We start from the raw sequence: 23,186 nt of genomic DNA on the forward strand, positions 1-23,186 counted from the left end.
GTCAACCCCGAAGTGGGTCCTACTATTTGTCCAGGGTCCAATCCGGCACCCTGGAACTCGTTTTTTCAGCACCCCCTCTGAGGTCTTCACGCCCTTTGTGCTGCGCCGCTCGCGCCTTCACAGCCTCCGCCAGTCGCGGGGCTGCCCCATCGCCAGTGAAGAGCCCTCCAGTGCAGCGGTCCGTCCCGGGAGGGCAGTTCCCCAACGAGGCAGGCCCTACTGTGTATCCGGGGTCCGTTCCTGCAACCAAAACAGAAAGAGGGGCAGAAGCGCTGCCTGGACGCCACCACCTGACGTCCCTCTGTGCCACGCACTGGCAGCGCTCTCCTCTCCTAGCAGCACCCCGCGACTTGCCTGTTCGGCACCTCCTCTGCAGGTTCCCTGCCCATCTGATTGTATCTGACGGGTCCGCTCGCACTGTCTTCTCCTCCACCGGCACGGGAGCTTCCCTCTGGTTCCGCAGAGGACGGCCCTTCTCTGGACGTGTGCACCCAGCTGCACGTTCCTTCCTATCGGAGGAAATGGCATTCACCCCTCGATTCCTCCTATCGCTCTTGGACGCCCCGACGGTCTGGGTCTACGCATGGGAAACACACAGATCCAAGCCCATCTGCGTCCATATAGAATGACGGGAGACTGTCACAGGCTCGGGACGTCGGGCGCTAGGACCCAGGGCACTCATCAGCCCCTGTCCTGCCTGCCCTCTCGATGTTGCTCCCCTCACCTCGCGAACAGCCTGCACCGCCGCATCCGCTGTCAGAGATCCCCCTACTCGATACTGTTCATGCGGATCACAGCCAATTTCTGTGGGCTCTCCTTTATGCTGTACGGGGTCAGTTTTACTTACCTTCCCCGCCGTACGACTCCGGCCAAAGGATCCAGCGACGCGTCCTTCCACCAAAGCATGCAGCGTCTGTGATGACGTGCCCGCCTTCACCTCCAGCTCCTGCAGGTCTGCACGGACCGCACCGAGCATCTGTAACAGCGGCGCTGCAGCCTGAAGGAACTCCTCCAAGACATGCAGCACTATTGGCAAAGACAGGAAGTCACCCGGCGCAGAGCCTACCTGTCTGTCAGCCCCTTGCTTTGACTGCTTCCTGTGGGCCTCCTCCTCCGGCCCAATCGGGTCTCCCCCCGGCACGAGACTGGCATTTCTTGGTCCAGCCTCTATACAGTCATTGGCGGGAACCCAAGGCACTCTGGCCAATCCCGCGCCTGTCACGGGGAGGGACTTCCGGTCCACAGCCATTTTGGCTCTTCTCCTCCTAGTGCGGTGACGAGCTGGCTCTTTGGATTACAGCATCTCCCTTTCCGCAGCCTCTGCTGCTGCTACCGCTTCTTGGAAGCCCCGCAGACCAGCGCTAGTCTGCCACTGACAAGGATCCAGGCAGCCCCTGCCTGCTAAAGATAGAACACACGCACCCCCACAGGGCCGGTTGCCGACAAGCAGGGCACTCGCCTCACAGGTCCCGTCTGTCCGGGGAAACGTCCCCAGCATGGCCTCTCTCAACCCCGCGCTGTCCCGGGTGCCTTCCGCAACAGCACGCTCCCTGGAGCCCGCTGCACCCAGGTAAGGCCCGTCGATGTTTCGCCGCACCAGGAGAGAACCTCGTGACCGCGGTCCTCTGATGATCCGTGGAGCAAGATTTTCTTGCGGGGTTGTAGGCACGCCACTCCCGCGGCACGTGTGTGGGCGCACCTGCTGTGCCGAGCTGTCCACAAAATTATTTTTTTCTGGGATTCCCCGCCTTGGAACAGGCGGATCGTCCCATCTGGGTTGCCATTGTGGAGACTGGCTCGGACACAGACAGGCAGACACACTCGTGTCACCCAACACACGTTTATTTACAATACTATTTACAATTATTGTGCCACAAACCCCAATCTTCCCCAAAGTCCAGGCCAACCACTCTGCCTCTTTGGACCGCCTCCTTCTCTCTTTTCTTAAACCTTGTCTTGCTTCCACCCGACTCCAGCCTCGAATGAAGGGAGGTGGCCCCTTTTATCCGTACCTGGATGTGTTCCAGATGTGCACCAGCAATCCCGCGGACACGCGCCAGTGTGGCGGAAATGCCGGCTGTCCTCCCGGAAGCACTCCAGGTGTTCCCTCTCTTCTTCCCCCCAGCACTTCCTGGTGTGGCAGAAGTACTGGGGTCCAGGGTCCTTCAGGCAGGGGGATGCCCCCTGGCGGTGACCACGGGCCCCTACAGGGTTGGGCTTCCAAGCCCTGTACCCGTGGCCCCCAGTACAACCAGGGTGGACACCCCCTCGCGGTCTGGAGGAGGAATGAGCCCTCCTCCTGTCTTCCTGGGCGTCCCGGCCGGGCATGAGCCTCGTCCGGGTGCCACAACATCTAAACAGCAGGCATGACTTCTCCTTTTGCAATCGGATGATAACGGTACACCACAATCCCATTTTTGCTATGATTGCCACTGTGAGAGTCATGGTTGATGGGTGCTGCCAGTTGTGTGTGTCTGTGTGTAAATGACAGTCATATTTTAAATATAAATGTATTTCTAAATATACAGTATGTCATTTGCTTATTGTAAAGAAAAGGATTAAAAAATTTTGTTAGGTAAGAATTGAGCATGCATAGTTTAACATACTTTTTTGAGAGACCAATTATTCATAGAGGCTGTTTTAATTTTTCATATTTTATAGATACTGGGTAATGAACTAAGGGTCTCAGCGGGTTGGCAGGACTAGGTACAAGGCCACATACAAACAACCGCACTTACTCAAAGTGCAATCAACTAAGAGTTTCCTGATCAATCTGCAAATCATTGGGAATCAGTATTTTAAAAATAACTAGTAAAGGAGTTACAAAATCTGACTTTGATTTACACGCTTAATGTAACATATTGTATAATTTATAACCCCAGATCAGAAAAGGTTCGGAAGGTATGGAAAATGCAAATTTAAAAAATCAGCAGTGATTCTTAAATTAGTTTGACATTTATTTAATTGCAGAAAGTATGAACTGAAGATATTTTATGTTTTGTTTGTACATCTACTCACACATTTCAGGCCTTCAACACATTCCAGAAATAGTTGGGACGTGGGGAAATTAGGGTAATGAGGTAAAATAATGATGTGGTTTCAAACAGGTGATGTCAGCAAGAGATTGTAATCAGAATGTGATACTCGGTCGCAATCAGGCCAGGAGATGGAGTGGTCCTTATGGATGACGCTGAAATTTTGACCCACTGGGCTAGCTACTTCGGGCAGCTGTTTTAAGCTGATTCTCCGGCTAGTATGTTGGACATCTCTGGGTCAACAGTTCTTGAGGCTGATCCTCCAATTAGCTGTTAACCACCCAATCTCACTGACATTGCACTGGTGGTGAACCAGCTGAGGGTAGGGAAGGCTGCAGGGATCTGTGGTATCCAGGGTGAACTTCTCCAGGCTGGTGGAAAGGCTGTCCTCATTGCATTGTAGGGAATCTTTGCTTCCATTTGGAAGATGGGCGTTGTCCCTATCTGGAAAGGAAGGGTGATCACTTGGATTGCAGCGACTACAGGGGGATAACACTGCTCTCGGTGCCATATAAGGTTTTTGTTAGGGTAATCCTCAATAGGATCCGTGATCACTTGCTTACTTACCAGCGACTCAGGCAGTCTGGTTTTATGCCTAAAAAGTCTAACATCGACTGCATCCTGGCACTGAGAGTCCTCATGGAGCGCAAACGTGAATATTGGCAGAGTTTCTTTGTCGATTTTCGTAAAGCGTTTCAGTCAGTTGATCATACAGCCCTGTGAGATATCCTGAGACTTTTTTGGATCCTCCCAAAGTTGCTGGATATCATGGTCAGCCTGTTCAGTTGTACAGTGAATGCTGTGCACAGTGGAGGCAGAACCTCTCAGTTTTTCCCAGTTAATTCTGGGGTTCACCGGGGGTTGTGTTCTTACTCGTACTTTATTCAGTGCTTGCATTGACTGGGTGTTGGACAGGGTTTTGGGGTCCAGCATCTGTGGTGCATCTGTTGGTGATGACAGATTCTCTGATCTTGACTTTGCGACAATGCTGTGATCTTCACAGAGTCAATGAAGGTTCTGATCAGGGCTCTCATGAGACTGAGAGAGGAGTCTGAGTGTCTGGGCTTTTGAGTGTCCTGGATAAAAACCAAGATCCAGGCCTTTAATTACCTGTTGGGCACAGCCATAAACAGCATGTCTGTTTGAGGAGAGAATGTTAACTTTGTTGAGAGGTTTACCTACCTTGGCAGCAATATTTATATCTCTGATGACTCTTCCTATGAAGTCAGTAAAGAATTTGGGAGAACATGGGGGTTCGTGAGATCACTGGAAAGGGGTGTGTGGTTCTCCCAATTAACTTTGCAGATGGACAAAGGTCCAAGTCTTTAGAATCCTGGTGCTTCCTGTTTTGCTACATGGTTGTGAGACATGGATGCTATCTTGTGACCTGAGACTGGACTGGACTTCTACAGTACTGTGTCTCTTGAGAGAATCCTTGCCGCTGGTTTGATTCTGTGTCGACTGAGCGGTTGCTGACAGAGTCCCAAGTGAGGCACATGACCTGCATTGTGAAGGAGCATCAGTTATGGTACTATGGTTATGTGGCACAATTCCCCAAGGGTGATCTGGCTTGCTGGATCCTCATTTTGGGGACGTGCACATAACACTTGGCTGTGGCAGATAGATGGTCATTTCTGAGGGTGGAACTGTACTGCCTGGGAGGTTGCCAAGCAGGATCCTAAGCTGTTTCATCGTGTGGTGGGTGCAGCAACATGCTGCGCCAGTGCACACTCCCCAACCTGACCTGATGCAATTTCAAACAGGAGATGTCAACAGATGATTGTAATCATTATTTGGTGCAGAAGTAGTATCCACAAAAGGCTGAGTCTTTGAGGTGCAAAGATGGGCAGATGATCTCCAGTTAGTCAACAAATGTGTGAGAAAAGTATTGAAATGTTTAACAATAATATTCCTCAAAGAAAGATTGGAAAACATTTGCATCTCTCTCCCTGTACGGTGCATAACATTATTAAACCAGGGATTCTGGAGGAATTTTAGTGCGTAAAGGGCAAGGGTGCAAGCCTAAGCTAAACACCTGTGATCTGTGACACCCCAGATGGCACTGCATTGAGAACCATCAATACCTGATATAACCACATGGGCAAGGGATTACTTTGGCAAACCTTTCTCAAGTGCTACAATACAGAGTTACATTCACAAATGTTATTTAAACTTTACTGTGCAAAAAAAAAAAAAAAAGCCTTATTTTAACCATTTCCAGAAGCGACATCAATGTTTCTGGGCTCAGAGGCATCTGGGATGGACCATCAAACAGTGGAAACGTGCATTGTGGTCAGAAGAATCAGTATTCCAGATATTTTTTGAAAGATGTGAATGGTGTGTGCTCCAGACCAAAGATTAAAAGGACCATCCAAACTGTTATTAGCAACAAGTCCAAAAGCCAGGATCTGTCATGGTATGGGGTTGTGTCAGTGCCTTTGGCAAAGGTAATTTATACTTCTGTGATGGCAGCATTAATGCAGAAAAGTACATTGAGATTTCAGAGCAACATATGCTGCCTTCAAGAAGACATCTTTTCCAGGAACATCCAATAATTTTTCAACGAGACAATGCAAAACCACATTCTGACCACATTCAAAGTCATGGTTGCAGATGAAGAGGGTACAGGTACTGGACTGGCCTGCCAGCAGTCCTGACCTGTACGTAGTAGAGAATGTGTGGAGAATTATGAAGTGAAAAATGAGACAATGACTACCCTCTACTGTTGCACAACTTAAGATGTGTTTGTAGGAAGAATGGAACAAAATAACACCTGAAACATTTAATTGCTTGGCATCCTCAGTTCCAAAACGTCTTTTTAGGTTTTGTGAGAAGGAATGGCGACTTTACCATCCCCACTTTTTTTGGAATGTGTTGCAAGCCTGAAATGCAGGAGTGGTTGTATATTAACAAATGAAATGAAGTTGACCAGAGAAAACATATCTTGAGTTCATGTTGTCTGCAGTGAAATAAAAGTCAAAGTAAATTTAACAATCACTGTGGCATTTCATTTTTAGTTGCATTTTCTATACTATTCCAAATTTTTCTGATTTGGGGTTGTAATAGAAAAAATCTCATATTCACCTATTTCCACTCTGGGTTGAAGGTAGCTGGTCTCAATCCCAGCAGTAATGGATGCAAGGTAGGTAACAGTCCAATGCAGGACCTATTCATACACATGCAAACATTTACCAGCTATTAATGAGGATTGATAAGCCATGGAATTTAAAGAGATGGTATATTAATACCATTTTTTCATATTACATTTTATGGTTCTGTTGTGTAATAGTAATCTCAGTATTGATGGGTGGGTTTATGAGTGAAATATATTCTGGTAATTTTAAATTAGTACGGAGCGATAATGGCATAAAGCACATTTTGTTGTGTTTTTTTTTAAATATATCTTTTCGTAATATTTAAAAAGGAATATCTGCATTATGGCTTTGCATGAAACATTTAGAAATCTTTCAAAGGTATTGCTGATGCTATCAGGTGTGTAGTGTACACAGTCAAAGAGGTTAAACCATCAGATGTTTTAATGATCTTTGTCCCACAGTACAATTACACATCTTATAAGACAAAATCTACATATTGTGTTTGTTACACTGCCCACAATTCTTTATAACTTCATGTTTGTTAAGAACTAGTTGTGCCTTTTTCATGTATATTTTGTTGTAAAAAAAATGGATGTACAGTTAATAAACATTTTTGATTGTGACTGAAAAGCAGTCTGTTTAATGAAGAGCCAGTTAGCTAGGTGCAAGAACAGAAGAGATGGTTTTACTCTACAATATAATCCAATTGTTTCTGGCATGAGATTGCAGTCTGCCTGGGCAAATACAAGACCACTAGAGGGATTTGGTCTCACATTTGGCCTGGAGGTTCCCAAAAAAGGAACTAGAGGCATCTGCCGTTAGAGAAGGCTGGAAAAGAAGATTAAAAAAATGAAGACAAAAGAATGCGACAAGTCACTTATTTGTACATTTTCATTGCAGTGTTATAGGGAGGTAGAGCTTTACTGAATAGGTGATGCTTATTGAATTTTAAATTTATCTTTAATGTTCATTTAAATCTGTAAAAAAATGAATTTCTCATAATTGTTTCCTCTTTTGTACACTGTTTGTCCTGTATGTGAGATGTGAAATGGTATTGAAAATTAACTTATATAAGTGAAAGGACCATCCAGACTGAAAACTCTATTGTGGTGGCACTCATGACTATTTACTTTGATTTTAATGGTGCCTTTCTTTGTGAGAAATTTGAATATTAGCTTCCACTTTTGAACTCCTCTGTTCTATCACAGTTGTGTTTAATTTTCACTTATTTGTTTTATTGTTAAGGTCCAAGACTGGACATGGATCCAGACATTGTTGCGGCACTTGATGAAGATTTTGATTTTGATAATCCTGATAATATTCTGGAAGATGACTTCATTTTGAAGGCAAATGAACCAGGAAGTGAATGGAAAGATGCTGACCTGTAAGTTTGAATAATTTTTATTTAGCTACTAATAAATCTTTAATAACTACCTATCCACTCGTTTTTATACCTGTTTAATCATGTCCATAGTCACAGGGCTCTGTAGCCTACCCTGAAAGCATCAGATGCAGTGTAGGAACCAGCCCAATAACAGAACATGTTAACACGCATTTAAAATTAAATTTTAAAAATCTGCTATTTATAGTCACAGAAGTAGAGCATTGATGGTGCTGTAAACAGTCAAATAGGCAGTTGTCTTGCAGTATTATGGGATTAAATCAAAATTCTTCAGTTAGATTGGGTACCATTTTTCTTCTTAAAGATTATTTTCCATTCCAAATATGTCAATAAGTCTGAAACATTATGCTTTATAAAATGACAGTCCTTTACAGCATTACTGGAAATTTTAGGAAACATCAAAGATTAAAGGATCCAAAAGTTATTAGATGTGCATACTACTTAGGTCTCAAAGAGCAAAAATCTTTCAGATTGTGTAATTTTGCTTTTAATGTAAACATGATGCACTGAGAAAGTACATACCCCCAAAAAGAGCTGTGTAATTTTGCTTTTAATGTAAACATGATGCACTGAGAAAGTACATACCCCCAAAAAGAGCTTAATAGCATATTGAAATGTAATCATCATTTGAATGATATCAATAGATCAAAATGATGCAGTCTTCACTTTTAAAAACATGATGCTATATTACCTCTGCCTAAGTTGGCAGACAGTTGATACACCTCTACTTTGGTAATCCGTTATATTGATAACCGTCTTTATCAAACATAACAAAGAAAGTGCAAAGGAATAGCAAATCAGTAGAGAAAAAATTGAAGGGCTTAGCTTTACATACAGACAACATTTTATCTGATTTAATATTACTTGTATATGGTAAGAGCATCATGCCAAGACAAATAAGGAAAGTGATTAATAATACTCTTGTTTCTGAGTGGGGTTACAAGTGAAATTCAAAAAAAAAAGCAGAATGAAAACTACTTACTGTATACAATAGACATCTTCAAGAATCCCATGGTAATATTAAATAATTTTAAAGGTTTTATTTCAGTTTAGTTTTTATTTCACAAAAACATTTCCATATTGTCATGTTTTGGGTTCTGAGTTACACAAATTAATTACTAAATAGTTCTTTTTTTAAGAGTGCACTTTTTTTTTTTTTTTTTTTGAAAAAGTAGAAACATATTTAGGGTTTTTCAGCCACTAATTAAATGCAAAGAAACACACTAAATTTCAATTAAACCTGACTCTGTTACTGTCTTCTCAAGTCAAGTCAAGTTGGGGAGCATGCACTGGTACAGTGCGTTGTCGCATCCACTACACAATGAAACGTTTCAGGATCCCGGTTGGCAACACCCCAGGCAGACACCCGGTCCAGTCCCACCCTCCGGAAATGACCCTCTATCTGCCGCAGCCAGGTGTTATGTGGGCAACCACCCTTGGTCTGGTCCAGCCACTCAGGTCCCCAACAATGAGGATCTTATGAGCCGGATCACCCTCGGGGAAACGTGCCACAGTGCCATAACTGACACTCACTCACAATGCAGGTAATGTGCCTCATTCGGGACTCCATGAGCAACTACTCATTCGACACAAAGTCAAACCAACGGTACCCACGGATTTTCCGGAGAGACACAGTACCAAAGGAGTCCAGTCTTCGTCTCAGGTAACTGGATAGCGTCCATGTCTCGCAACCATATATATAACCTTATGTCTTCTCAGACTTAATAAAATTCAAAAACATCTTCTCAGAGCTGCCCTGCTAGAGAGGGGTTTTTGAATTTGTGTCAAATGAGCGGTTGCTCACGAAGTCCCAGATGAGGCACATTACCTGCATCTGTTATGGCACTACAGACATGTGGCGTGATTCCCCAAGGGTGATCCACCTCACAGGATTCTCATTGCTGAGAACCTGAGTGGCTGGACCAGGCCAAGGGGACACCCACATAACACCTGGCTGCAGCAGATAGATGGTCATTTCCAGGGGGTGTGGGTGGACCGTGTGTCTGTCTCCAGGGTTGACAACCAGGATCTCAAGCTGTTTCTTTGTGTAGTGGCTGTGGCAATGTGATGTACCAGTGCATGCTCCCTGACCTTTATTTATTTATTTATTTATTTTTACCTGTTTGCATACTTGAACTTCACCTGTTGCTCTTTAGAGGTACTGGCAACACAGTAGTTGTATGAATGTTTACATTGCCAAATGACCTTTCTAAATCAAGAGTGATTAGTCAACAACATCCTTTTCAGGTGCATAGACTCTAGTATAGGAGTGGCCAACCCGCGGCTCCCGAGCCGCATGCGGCTCTTTGCCTGGTTTCATGCGGCTCTTACATTCATATCGAAGTTTGTGTTTGTATTTTTCTTTAATGTTCGTGTTCGCTTCGCTTGAGTTCAGTACGGTATTTTCGTCAAATGCTCATATGCGTGATATGAAAATACCGCAAAGTTTCCTAGTAGGGGCAAGATCATTTAAGTAAACAATTTGTGTCAAGTTCGCTCTCAAAATGGCAGGGAAAAAATGCACAGCAACGAAAATATGAAGATGAACACAGGACGTTTTTAACAGAGTGGAAGAGTTTATATTTTTTTGTTGAACGTAATGGCAAGCCATTCTGCCTTTATATGTCAGGCGTCATTAGCGCATTTCAAAGCTTCAAATCTTCAGCGCCACTTCAGCTCACATCGACCAGGAATTTTCAAAAGGGACTGAACTTCGCAAGCACGAGTTGGTCATCTTTGAAAACTCAGGCAGAAAAGCAGATACAGTTTGAGTTCTGGAAAAGTGTGCCAATGGAAAAATACCCCAATGTCAAACGGGCTGAGCTTAAGATACTGTCAATGTTTGGGTCAACATACGTCTGCAAGTCTGTGTTTTCTACCCTGAAACACGTGAAATCAAAGCATCGATCTGTTCTGACTGACACCCATGTGAAAGAATTGCTTCGAGTGGCAACAACAGAATACAAGCCAGATTTGAAGAGGATTGTTCAAGGCAAGGAATGCCAGAAGTTCCACTAAGCAACATGCATAGTAAAAGACAAACGCTATTGTAAATTATTATATTTTTGTTTGTGGACTTGGTTGAACTGAGAGTTTGTGTGTGTGAGACAGTACACACAATGTTCATTGTTGAAAATGACTGGCCTGTGGTTTTAGTACTGTAGGAGTCAATTTCTGTCATTATCATGTTGGTGTGTGACACTTACAACAAATCTGGCTGAGCAGAGGTGTGTGTGTGTGTGTGTGTGTGTGAGAGGAAGGGATGGGTGATGTTCATGTGTGCCCATGTGTATGATGTGGCTCTTTGCGGTAACACAGTAAAAAATGTGGCTCTTGGTCTCTGACTGGTTGGCCACCCCTGCTCTAGTAAATCTCTCTATCAGTATGTCAAAGAACATTTTTATTTTTCTAAAAGCGTTACTATTGTATGAAGTGATAAGTGTGTTATCATCAATAAAATGCAAGCTGGAAAGATTTTCATTCATGGTCTGTTCCCCAAGTCATTTCATGTAAAGATTTTGATGACCATCACATTTCAGCTTCAACATTTTCAGTTATTCCTTGTTGTCCAATAAGTGCAGTGAAAACCAGTAGCTCGTCATAACTGACATTAAACCACATATGCAAAAATTTCAGTGTTTGCTGCTGGATCGGTTACTGCGCATACATGACATTACTTATAAACAACTAACGATTATTATGATAATCTATTAATCTGTATGTTATTTTGTCAGTTAGTCGATTAGTTGGATTGTAAACAAAAGGTAATTTTAAAATTAAACACAAAGTGAATGAAAAGATACTTTTTACCAAATAAACAGATTTGTATAAAATTTTCAGAAATGTATTTTTAAAGAAATGAACTACTTGTAGATATTTTAAACAAAATATAACCTTTTCCTTAAAAACAAAGCAGGTTTCAATAAATTAACTAAACTGTCGATTAGTTTGGCTTTTATATATTCAGAATCACATTAAACCGATACTTCAAAATTAAACTTTAATTATAAGTTTTTGTCTTTTTTTCCAGTTTCTATGAAAGAGACAGTTTACTGGCAAAGCATTGTGTAAATATCTGACCACCACAGAAGAATCTGCTGCACCATCATATTTATTAGGTTTTTTTTTTTTCTTTTTTTTGCAAGTCTGCAGTAATGTTTGAACATCATTGTCATATGTCGGGAAATGTCCAGACTATTTATTTTCCTTTTGCAGCAAAAAAATGGTTTAATTTGTGTGAAACTCTGTTCTTTCTTTGCCATGTAATATGCTGAGTTTATATTAACTGGAAGTTCATATCATTTTGCATCATCCTTTGTCTTTTTTTTGTGTCTGGAAGCCTTTCACCACCACAGATTCTTTGGCACATTTACATGCAGCCAATATGCCTTCGCTGCCTGCTACATGTCATTTGCTGTTGGGAGTGTGTGGTTAGATTTTCTCATGCAAGTTAAAGGACCTGCTTGCAGGCTGAATGCAGGTTAACATCCTAACCAGGATGAAGCAATTGTAGGTTAAGTGCCTTGCTCAAGTGCCCAATGGAGTAGAGCCATTTCTGGCATTTGCAGGATTTGAACTGGCAACCTTCCAATTGCCGACACAGATCCCTAGCCTCAGAGCCATCGCTCTGCCTATCTTGTAACCCTAGAACAGACTGACAATCTTTAGTGGATCATCTGTTTCTGACATATCTGTCTTATGCTGTGGTCATTCAATGAAAATCAGCTTTGAAAGTTGCACAACACTCTAGTGATATTGTGCACATTCAGATGTAGTTACTATCCATTTGTGAAGAACTGCCACTAATACAACATGATAAATCACCATTTTCTTTATTCTCTTTATATTCCATCACCCCGTATACAGCTCTTCCTTCTGTCACAATCGCTATTCTAATAGTTGCCCTCTGTCACTGGCTGCACTTCACAAGGGGCAAGTAAATTTGGTGATGCCAGTGGATGAGTTATCTTAGGGATAATGGTAAACTGGTCAAAAGGAACTTGATCATCCAATCTAACTACAGGAATATTTCTTTGAAAAACAAAGAACAACCCATTTTTCGCATATTTTGATGAATTTTGGGACCCCTGTAGCCCCTGGGCTAACAACCCAGGTTAGAACATGCACAAACCCTGCTGTGGTAAAACCTGAAAACAGTTTTTGTAATTTATTACTTTTGTTTAGTTCTGTATACTTTTTTATAGTATAGTATTTTTAATTATTTAATTTCAGTTTATCTGATTTTTTTTTTGATAGTTGTTGTGTTTATTTTAGTTTTTGTGTATGGTAGTAATCTTGGTGTGGCTGAAGTTTGTTAGATATCATATGGGTGTAATGGAAGACTTTTGGAACATTGGGATCAGGTAAAACTAGCCTAGCCAATTTTGAAGTTATTTACTACAGAAAGAACCTCATACCAGGAATAAACCATGATGATTGAATTGTTATGATGTGTCATTACATCAGGACTAATGCAGTTTGCTGCAGTTATGTCAACTGGATTCCTTAATGTATCAGAGAACACTTGGAAAAGAATGTGAGGCTGTTATGTGGAAAGCTGAAATCGGTGTAATGATCTACATCTTTTTTCACTGTAATTTATATTGTTTAAAAACATAACTGATATAATTACTTATGTATTTAAGATGTAATATTACTACTTTTCAAGATGTGCTCTGACATTTTCATTAACATTTTCATGTAAACAAATAAAGTTCTATCTCTCTCTCTAGGGGATCAGATGATGATAATGAAGAAGAATGGGAAACCACAGATGAAGAGAGTGATGGGGAAAATGTTTACAGTTCAGATGAAATGCTTTCTGATGGGTTTCCTTCCGAGTTTCAAAATGGAAGGCCAAAGGAATTTCTGTTTGAAAAAGAAGAGACAAAGAGTCATTTTACAGAATACTCCTTAACATCATCTGTTATGAGGAGAAATGAGCAGCTTACACTGCTAGATGATAGATTTGAGAAGGTAAGTACTACATTATATTGTACAAATCTCATTATAAATGTGTTTGATTTACAGTGAAATTCAGGATTTCACAGATACCACTGCTTATATGTTATATGTCATTTAGCAGTACTCTTTGTGATTTTGTATTTTACATTTCAGAAAATTGTTTACAAGCAGGACAACAGAAAAGTAAATTGGAAGGTATAGCAAAATGTCATTCAACAAAGATGCAATATTCTATAACCAAGAAAAAGAGTGCAGAAGCATCCATGAATTTCTGCAAATATTAGCGTATGAAATAATAAACCTTTATAATTTTTAAATATATTTAGATTAAAGGATGATGGGAAAAGTGCAGTCAGGTATACCTACATATAAAGATTCAGCTAGCCAAAAATACTGGCACCCTGCACTTCATCCAGAATATGCACCACTTCTCCCAGAAAATTATTGCTATTACAAATGCTTTGGAATGCACATTTTTATTTCTTTTGTTTGCAATGGAATAACACAAAAGGTAGAGAAAATTTTTTAAATCTGATCAAATCTGAGTGCAAAACTGACGTCTGATACCAAAACCCTCAAAATTACCGACACTGCATCCATCCATCCATTAACCAACCCGCTATATCCTAATTACAGGGTCACGGGGGTCTGCTGGAGCCAATCCCAGCTAACACAGGGCGCAAGGCAGGAAACAAACCCCGGGCAGGGCGCCAGCCCACCACATACCGACACTGCACAATTTTTAAAATTAGTTTTTTTTTTCTGTAATTTTCCATTACTGGTATACCACTTGACCATGTTGGTGTTGCATTACAGTGACAAAATATTGGGATTACTGAAAGCTGGTGAATGGAGTGCATACTCTGTTCCAGATATGCAGATTTCTGAACTGGTTTCTCCACACAACACTTTTAGTTTAAATTCACGGCATCATTTTAATGATGCGTAGTTTACCAGTAAACATCCCCAATGTTAATTGTTTTGACAGGAGAGGAGAATATGTACTGTTTCTTCAGGAAAGTTAGTTTAAAAAATTTGTCATAGATAGTTTCAGTGCCATTTTTTGGGTCATACAAATACAGTATCTACAAATAATCTAAGTGGCAAGGGCTGTAACATGGGTATTGTAAGCCTGGTACTGCTGCTTGGAAGGTTATTAACACTAGAATTACCAGAGCCTACAAAAAAACTCATAGATCCAGCCCACTTTAAATCCGTTCGCACCTCTCCGTCAGCGTCTTTTGTCCTGTAAATGTGCCGATAAAGACAAGCAGCAAGCAGCCTGTTATTCCATCCCCCCACAGCCGCAGACCGTGCACAAAGTTCTCCCAGCTCATGCCTTGATTGATTATCTGGGAGTGAAGTGCTGGAGTTTTAGAGTGGAAATAATAGATCATTATTTGGAACACATGCATTTCATGTGTGTTCCGTTTCAACAATAATCTGTGTAAACACATTGCTAAAACAGAAACGTTTTTCATATTTTAGTAGTAAATGACAAAATGTTGGCATAAACTATATAATATGTGAAGCCTGAAGTCCAAAGATCAAATAAACACTTTCACAAAATGTTCAAGGATAAGACAATGGCTTCCGTGGCGTAGCGGTAAGATCTGCTGACTTGTGATCAAGAGTCCCTGGTTCGATCCTGACTGCCTCCTATATTTGCCGTTTTCAGTAGTGAGCTGCTCTTATTGTTAATATTATACAGTACACGCATACATTTGGTTTGTGTCTGTAACAGACAGTATACATTTATATTACTTGTGAAAGTTACCGTTTTATTTTTACTTTTATTCTCTGAATCACGATACATACTACCCTCACCCGCCCCCCAAACCCGGGGATCTGACGCTGATGTTTTAACCCAATGGAACTGGACAGTCTCTGATCTGGAGGGATAAAAGCTGACACACAAACGCTGGTGAATCTACCGTCTTCGTATCTCACTGTCACTTGATTTTTTTTTTAATGTTTTATTGACTGTTCCTGCTCACGCTGAATTAGTATGCACTTTATGGTCTATGATGTCAAAGACGCACTGACAAAAATAAAAAAAACAACAGAAACATAGGTATATATGATATTTGGAATTATTCATTTTATGACCTGTATAGTATATTTCGGAAAACATTGTGGCACTGATGCAACATAATTCATATTCATTCGCATAACATCTTGCACTTGTAATCACTGACCACATGTTTTGCGTGTTTTTTTTTTTTTTCCCCCCGATCTTGCCTGTGTCCACTTTTGGGTGCACAGTGATGTTTCTTTTGTACTCCAGGTTATGCAGAGGAAAGAATAGTACAGAGAGGTAAGTTCAGTGCTATATGCAATCATCAAATTCAAATGTTAACAGTTCACAAACACACAAGGACCGTCGGTAGTATGTATTGTGATTGTGACTAAGAGAGTAAAAGTGAAAATAAAATGGTAACTTTCACAAGTACTATAAATGTATACCGTCTGTTACAGACACAAACCAAATGTATGTGTTTACTGTATAATATTAACAATAAGAGCAGCTCACTACTGAAAACAGCAAATATAGGTGGCAGTCGGGATCGAACTGGGGACTCTTGATCACAAGTCAGCAAATCTTACCGCTACGCCACGGAAGCTGTTGCCTTACCCTTGATCCTTTTGTGAAAGTGTTTATTTGATCTTTGGACTTCAGGCTTCACACATTGTATAGTTTATGCCAACATTTTGTCATTTACTACTAAAATATGAAAAACGTTTCTGTTTTAACAATGTGTTTACACAGATTATTGTAGAAACGTAACACACATGAAATGCATGTGTTCCAAATAACGATCTATTATTTCCACTCTAAAACTCCAGCACTTCACTCCCAGATAATCAATCAAGGCATGAGTTGGGAGAACTTTGTGCACATTCTGCGGCTGTGGGGGGATGGAATAGCAGGCTACCATCTTACCAGCGTCTACGAAAAAACTTGTAAATCCGGCCCACCTTAAAACCGTTCTCACCTCTTCGCCAGCGTCTTTTGTCTTCTAAATGTGCCGATTAAGACGAGCAGCAAGCAGCTGGCTATTCCATCCCCCACCGTCGCAGAACGTGCACACAGTTCTACCAGCTCATGCCTTGATTATCTGGGAGTGAAGTGCTGGAGTTTTAGAGTGGAAATAATAGATCGTTATTTGGAACACACGCATTTCATGTGTGTTCCGTTTCTACAGTAATCTGTGTAAACACATTGTTAAAACAGAAACCTTTTCATATTTTAGTAATAAATGTTACAAAATGTAGGCATAAACTATAGAATGTGTGAAGCCTGAAGTCCAAAGATCAAATAAACACTTTCACAAAAGGTTCAAAAGCGATACAACACCTTGTGGCGATAGCAGTAACCCTACCATGCTTCAGAGACCCGAGTTCAATTCCAGCTGGGAATTGCATTATAGCGCGTCTTTATGTGAAAACAGCAGTGTCAGATGGGGAGTGTCTGATGATTGCATATAGCACTGAAGTTACTGCTCTTTATTATGCCTTCCTCTGCATGTCCTGGAGTACAAAGTGTATTAAGTGTATGACATTTAAAAAAAAAACAACATATAGTTCTCATCTAGTGTTGCATGGAGTGATCTTAAGTAATGCATTGGTCATAAATTTAAAAAAAAAGCAACTGGCTTTATCTGTATTACATGGTTGGTATACTGACCAATGTGTATTACTACAGAGAGAAAGAAGGTGGCCAACTAAATGACAGTATAAGTCACAGGGCAGTCTAAATAATGGAACATAACACTAAAGTCATCGAATTTTTTATTTTTTGTTTTGGGATTTGGGTACAAATTTCACAACACATAGATATTCACGATTGTTCTGTTTTGAAATGTCCATTTATTTTGCTGATTTAGATGTAATGGGAAAATACACAAAATGTTTACAATAAATAACAGCCGGGTCTAGATACTCGCTTCAGTTGTTTAAAGGTTTTTTTTTTTTTTTATAGGAATGGATTCGCCTTGATAATTTTGTTTATATTAGCTGTTAGACTGGTGTAATGGTCAGCTTAACTATCGGGTCAGGTTGGGGAGCATGCACTGGTACAGCACCTTGCCACACTCACCACACGATGAAACTGCTTGGGACCACGATTGGCAACCCTCCAGTCCAGTCCCACCCTTCCCGTAAATGACCATCTGTTTGCTGCAGCCAGGTGTTATATGGGCATCCCCTTCACCTGCTTCAGCCGCTCAGGTCCTTAACAATGAGGATCCTTCGAACCAGATCACCCTCGAGGGATCGCACCACATGGCCATAGTGCCGTAACTGACTCTTTCTCACAATGTAGAGAAAAGCCAAGCAAAATGTAATCTTTTTAGTTAGCCAATAAAAGGTGTCAATATGCAAGCTTTCGAGGCAACTCAGGCCCCTTCTTCAGGCAAGATGTAATCACAATGCAGTTAATGTACCTCATTTGGGGACTCCGTGAGCAACCATTTATTCAACAGAAAGTCAAACCAGCAGTACCCAAGGATTCTCTAAAGAAACACAGTACCGAAGGAGTCCAGTCTTTGTCTCAGGTCACTGGATAGGATCCATGTCTAGCAAGCATATATCAAAACAGGAAGCATCAGGACCCTAAAGACTTGGACCGTTGTCCTTTTGCAAAAATAATTGGGAGCGCCACACACCCTTTTCCAGTGACCTCATGAATCAACTGGGAAAAACAGAGGTTCTGTCTCCACTCTGCACAGCATTGACTGTACCAGCCTACAGGCCAGCCATGATATCCAGCAACTTCAGGGAATCCTGCAAAATTTCAACATGTCCCACAGGGCAGTTCGATCAACTGAGTTGAATGCTTTATGATATCGACAAAGGCTGCAAAGGAACTCTGCCAATATTCGCTTTTTGTGCTCCATGAGGACCCTCAATGCCAGGATGCGGTCGATGGTAGACGTCTTAGGCGTCAAACCAGATTGCTGCAGTCGCTGGTTGGGGAACAAGTGATCAAGTATCCTATTTAAATGACCCTAGCAAAAACTTCACCCAACACCAAGAACAGTGTTATCATCCCCCTATAGTTTCCACATTCTAGCCATCACCTTTCACTTTCCAAATAGGGATGACAAGTCCTGTTTTCCATTCAGCTGCGATGACACCCATCACTCAAATGGAAGCAAAGATTGCTTGTAATGCCAGGAGGACAGCTTTACCACCAGCCTGGAGTTTAACTATGACTGGTTTTAAACATTATGTAAAAAGTATAAAAGAATGCAGACTACAAATGCATCATTTCTTACATAAATTACCTTACTAATACAGTATCTTAAGGTGAAAAATGTAGCTTATGTAGAAGTTCTGTAATAACGGCTTAGCTGTCAATCTGAAAAATTTTGTTTATATTGATATGTTTGCTTGACATCATTTTATTTAAAAGAAATTAGAGTTTGGTCAAGATATTAAAAAGTCCTTTCTCTTGCCTTCACAGAAAATTTGTTATTACCTTTTACAATTTAATATCTATATAGTCATCATTGTTTTTCTAAATGTTCCAAAATGAATAAACCCCTTGTGAATTTCCCCTTGGGATTAATAAAGTATCCATCCATCCATCCAATCCGGTAATGTCAATACATAGGATTTTGAAGGACTAACAAATTTCTTTTTGTAGAACTTGCAGTGGTTTGGAACTAATATTTTGCTTTCAGCATCTAGTTTCTATTTATTTCTGCTTTTATAAATATTCTTGGATAATTCTCAGTTCAGTCTAATATTTTTTACATTGTCATATATTTGCTTTTCATATTTAGTGCAGACACTGTAGAATTGCAGTGAAAAAATATAAGCTTACATGTAGGTTTGTATCATTAATATGTATTTCATGTACATTGTGTTTTACTAACTTAGTATTATGTACACAATTTTAGTTCTTTGAACAGTTTGATGATGATGAAATTGGAGCATTGGATAATGCAGAGTTAGAAGGCTATATTGGCATAGATAGTGAACGCCTGGAGGAAGTAATACAGGAGTACTACAGAATAAAAGCTAAAGAGTAAGTATGTTTTACATTTTGCACATCTAATACATCTTACTCTAGATCTGTGGCCACAGCATAGTGAAAGAACTTTTATGCCTTATTGAGCTTTTGAAGTGTGTTTTTGGGTATCTTGTGCTCTGGGTATGTTGGTTAATGGGTCTCAAGGAAGAAATTTGTATGCATATGTATGGGAGAAATGTGAATTTATTTTGTGCATTTAATAACATTTCTGTCTGCTTACATGGATTTGTTTCCTCACAACTTACATGTCGATTGGGCCAATTTAGCGTTGCTGTTCAACCTGACTGCATGGTTTTGCAGCATAGTAGGAAACTGGTGTGCTTAGAGGAAATCTGCCCAAACACAGAGAAAAAACATGCATGTTTTCAGTATTCTGTAAGTTGTTAATGCTTTTGGGATTGTTTCTTCACTTTGAATATGTTGTAAACTGTTTATATTTAATTAGCCACGTAATCAATTAAATTAAAAAATGTTTAATATCTCTTACCTTACGTGTACCTTCATCATGTTTCCTCTCTTGGTCAAGCCACGTTCATATAAAGCCTGCTTCTCAGCCTTGCTTGCCTCCTGTCTGCTTTTATACACTTCTATCTTTAAAGGCAACTCTCAGTATGCCTGCAGCTCTACTTGCACTTCCTATTGCAGTTACATCATGATGGCCAAACAAGCCAACCACATCAAAGTCAAAACTGACTACCGTATATACTCGCGGATAAGTCGGGACTTGATTTTATCGTATAATTTTTGTTATTTTACAATGTTGGTCGTATAAGTCGAATGAGGAAAACTCACTCTGTTGGTCCAAGAGATTATGATATGCTAACGCCCACCTGAGAGAGTAACCATGGAATGCACTGCCTTTTTTTTTTTCTATGTATTGTGCCTACGTGACCACACGGTAATACCCAAACTATTCCGAAACAACATTTGCACTGATTTGTGTTTTTTGTATCTCACTCCCTCATACACCTTTATCATTGGAGCATCCCTTATCTACAATGGATCGTTCAATCAGAAGAAAATATGAAGCTGGTTTTAAATTAAATGTCGTTGAAGTAGCGAAAGAAATTGGTAACTGCACTGCTGCAACAAAATTCGATTCATCTGAAACAGTAATGCGAGATCAGAGGAGACAAGAAGATTTTAAAAAAAAAATTAAATGTTGCATTTTTGAACGGGCACATAGGGACTGGACACACAAACCTACACACAGACTGACCATAAAATTTTATTATGTGGTAGATAATATAAAACCAATTGCTTTTACATGAACCAAAATTAAGGAAAAAAAATTCCAAAAACTTTAATTTGTTAAAGTGCACTTATTATGTACTAGTGCTGGATCTATAGCTATAAAGGTCTGAGGCCCTGCAAGACGGGCTTTACTGGCCCAGAGGCCTAGAGTGTTGGCCTGTCAGGCCTTACAGATGATAAAATTCTTAGCTGTTCCAGTAATTCAACCAAAAGTCCCCACAAGAGGAAAGAAATGTCAAAAACGTACCAGCTTGTAAAGGGCAAACAAAGTGTGTTTTTAAGTAAAGGATTATTAAACAAAAATTAGAAAAATTGTAGGATATGGTCAAAAGAGAAAAAAGAGGACAAAAAGGAATAATCAGAAGCCAAAAAAATCCTTAGTCCAGAGCAAAATGGCCAGGAAAATTCAGACAAAAGAAAGCAATACTCATGAAAGCAAAATTTTATATATTTGTTTTTGAGCTTTATGCAAACCCAGTTTTCCCCAAAGGGACAAAAAGTTGTGTCTGCCTAAGAAATATTGAACTCTTGCAGGTTTTCTTTTATGTCTCACTAGCCGTTCCCCTCAGCGCCGCCCGCGTAGTAGTGAAACAGGATTCTTAGCACAACGAGAGAGGTCAAAATCAACCAGAATGTTCAAGCAAATTATAGAAAAAAATCCCAGTCTAAATCTGTTAAGTAGTTCTCTCCTTCGCTAGCTAAGTGGATATACGATACTTTAGTTGTCTCACATTTTTATGCAATCGTTTTGTTCACCCCACTGAATTAAAGCTGAAAGTCTGCACTTCAACTGCATCTGAGTTATTTCATTTAAAATTCATTGTGGTAATGTACAGAACCAAAATTAGAAAAAAGTTGTCTCTGTCCAAATATTTATGGACCTAACTGTATGTATGTGTATATATATATATATATATATATATATATATATATATATATATATATATATATATATATATACAGGTAAAATTCCATTATAACAAATATCTTTACAACAAAATTTTCATTACAACGAAGTATTTTTATGGTCCCAACAGCTTCCCCATATGATACGAGTCTATAGAAATCTCGCTACTACGAAGTACATTCAGCAGATACTTTCATTATAACGAAGTGCACAAAAGACCTTGAAATGCCTGAATGAATCATCCACAGAGCAGTTAATTCTGTGGCCTCAGCTCAGTTGTGCACAATGATCCCCAAACAGAAACACTGTAGTTTTTTTTTTCTTTCTTCGAACTTTCCTCGTACTTTTTTTTTTTTGCCATTTTTGTTTCCTACGGTTTTCAGTGATACCTTTTACTTATTGCTCGTCAACATTTGACAAACATCCATTGGAATTTAACTCATTGTCACCCTGCTATAGAAACGGCAGACACAGAAAAACGATAACAGTTCATATTAGATAAAAAAAAAAAACTTTTAATTTTTTGCAGCTCTCGATTGCTGCAAAAAGAATAAAGACATTGCCAGTGAATTTGGAATTTCGCCATTGACAATGTCAACTTTCTTGAAAGACAGAGCAAAAAAAGTAGAAAAATCTCGGGTTGCAAACATATGTGAACTGTTGCATTTGAAGACATCGAAAAAGCCATTTTTATGTGGTTCACTGATGCTCGTTCAAGAAACATATATATATATATATATATATATATATATATATATATATATATATATATATATATATATATATATAATATAATTCACTAAGGCAGCCGACCATGGCAGGCAAGATGCAAGACAGAGCCACGCCCGCAAACTCACAGAGCCCCGCCTACCGACAGTTCACTAAGCAGCCGACCATGGCACACAAGACAGAGACCATGGGATACGCACGACAGAGCCCTGCCCACCAACTCTAACCCTCCTCCCGCATCATGGGATATGCACGACAGTGCCCCGCCTGCCAGCTGTAACCCTCCTTCCGCATCCACCCTGGCTCTCGAGGCATGCACACTGCCTGCTCATGTGCCAGCACGCAAGACCTCACCAAACTCTGCCTCAGTTGCTTTTGTCTCTGCTACAGTCCACATGCACCTCTGAGCCACGTTGGCTTTTTATTGTTCTTTTCGGTTCCGGCTGCTTTTCTGTATATAATCCACCAAGTCGCCCGACCATGGGATACACACGCACGCAAGACAGAACCCCACCCGCCAACTCTAACCCTCCTCCCGCGTCATGGGATATGCACGACAGAGTCCCGCCCGCCAACTCTAACCCTCCTTCCACGTCCACCCTCGCTCTCAAAGCATGCGCACTGCCTGCTCATGTGCCCGCCCCCAACTCCTCACCTGAGTAACACTTTCATCTGTGTACAGTCCACATGCACCTGTGAGCCACGTTGACTGTTCATTTTCCAAACACATCCTCAGTCGCTTTGGTCTGTGCTACAGTCT

General features: G+C 40.6%; 1 protein-coding gene across 1 annotated transcript in view; it reads left to right on the top strand.

The window, feature by feature from the left end:
• Positions 1 to 23,186, top strand: part of ltv1 (LTV1 ribosome biogenesis factor) — a 58,927-nt gene that overhangs the window by 17,411 nt on the left and 18,330 nt on the right. Inside the window, exons 5-7 of the mRNA XM_028797303.2 lie at positions 7,376 to 7,514; positions 13,265 to 13,508; positions 19,403 to 19,530. Of these exons, the coding sequence (XP_028653136.1) occupies positions 7,376 to 7,514; positions 13,265 to 13,508; positions 19,403 to 19,530 (511 nt within the window). The remainder of the gene's footprint in view (positions 1 to 7,375; positions 7,515 to 13,264; positions 13,509 to 19,402; positions 19,531 to 23,186) is intronic.

The sequence above is a fragment of the Erpetoichthys calabaricus genome, chromosome 3 (assembly GCF_900747795.2).
Source record: "Erpetoichthys calabaricus chromosome 3, fErpCal1.3, whole genome shotgun sequence".
Taxonomy (NCBI): Eukaryota; Metazoa; Chordata; class Cladistia; order Polypteriformes; family Polypteridae; genus Erpetoichthys; species Erpetoichthys calabaricus.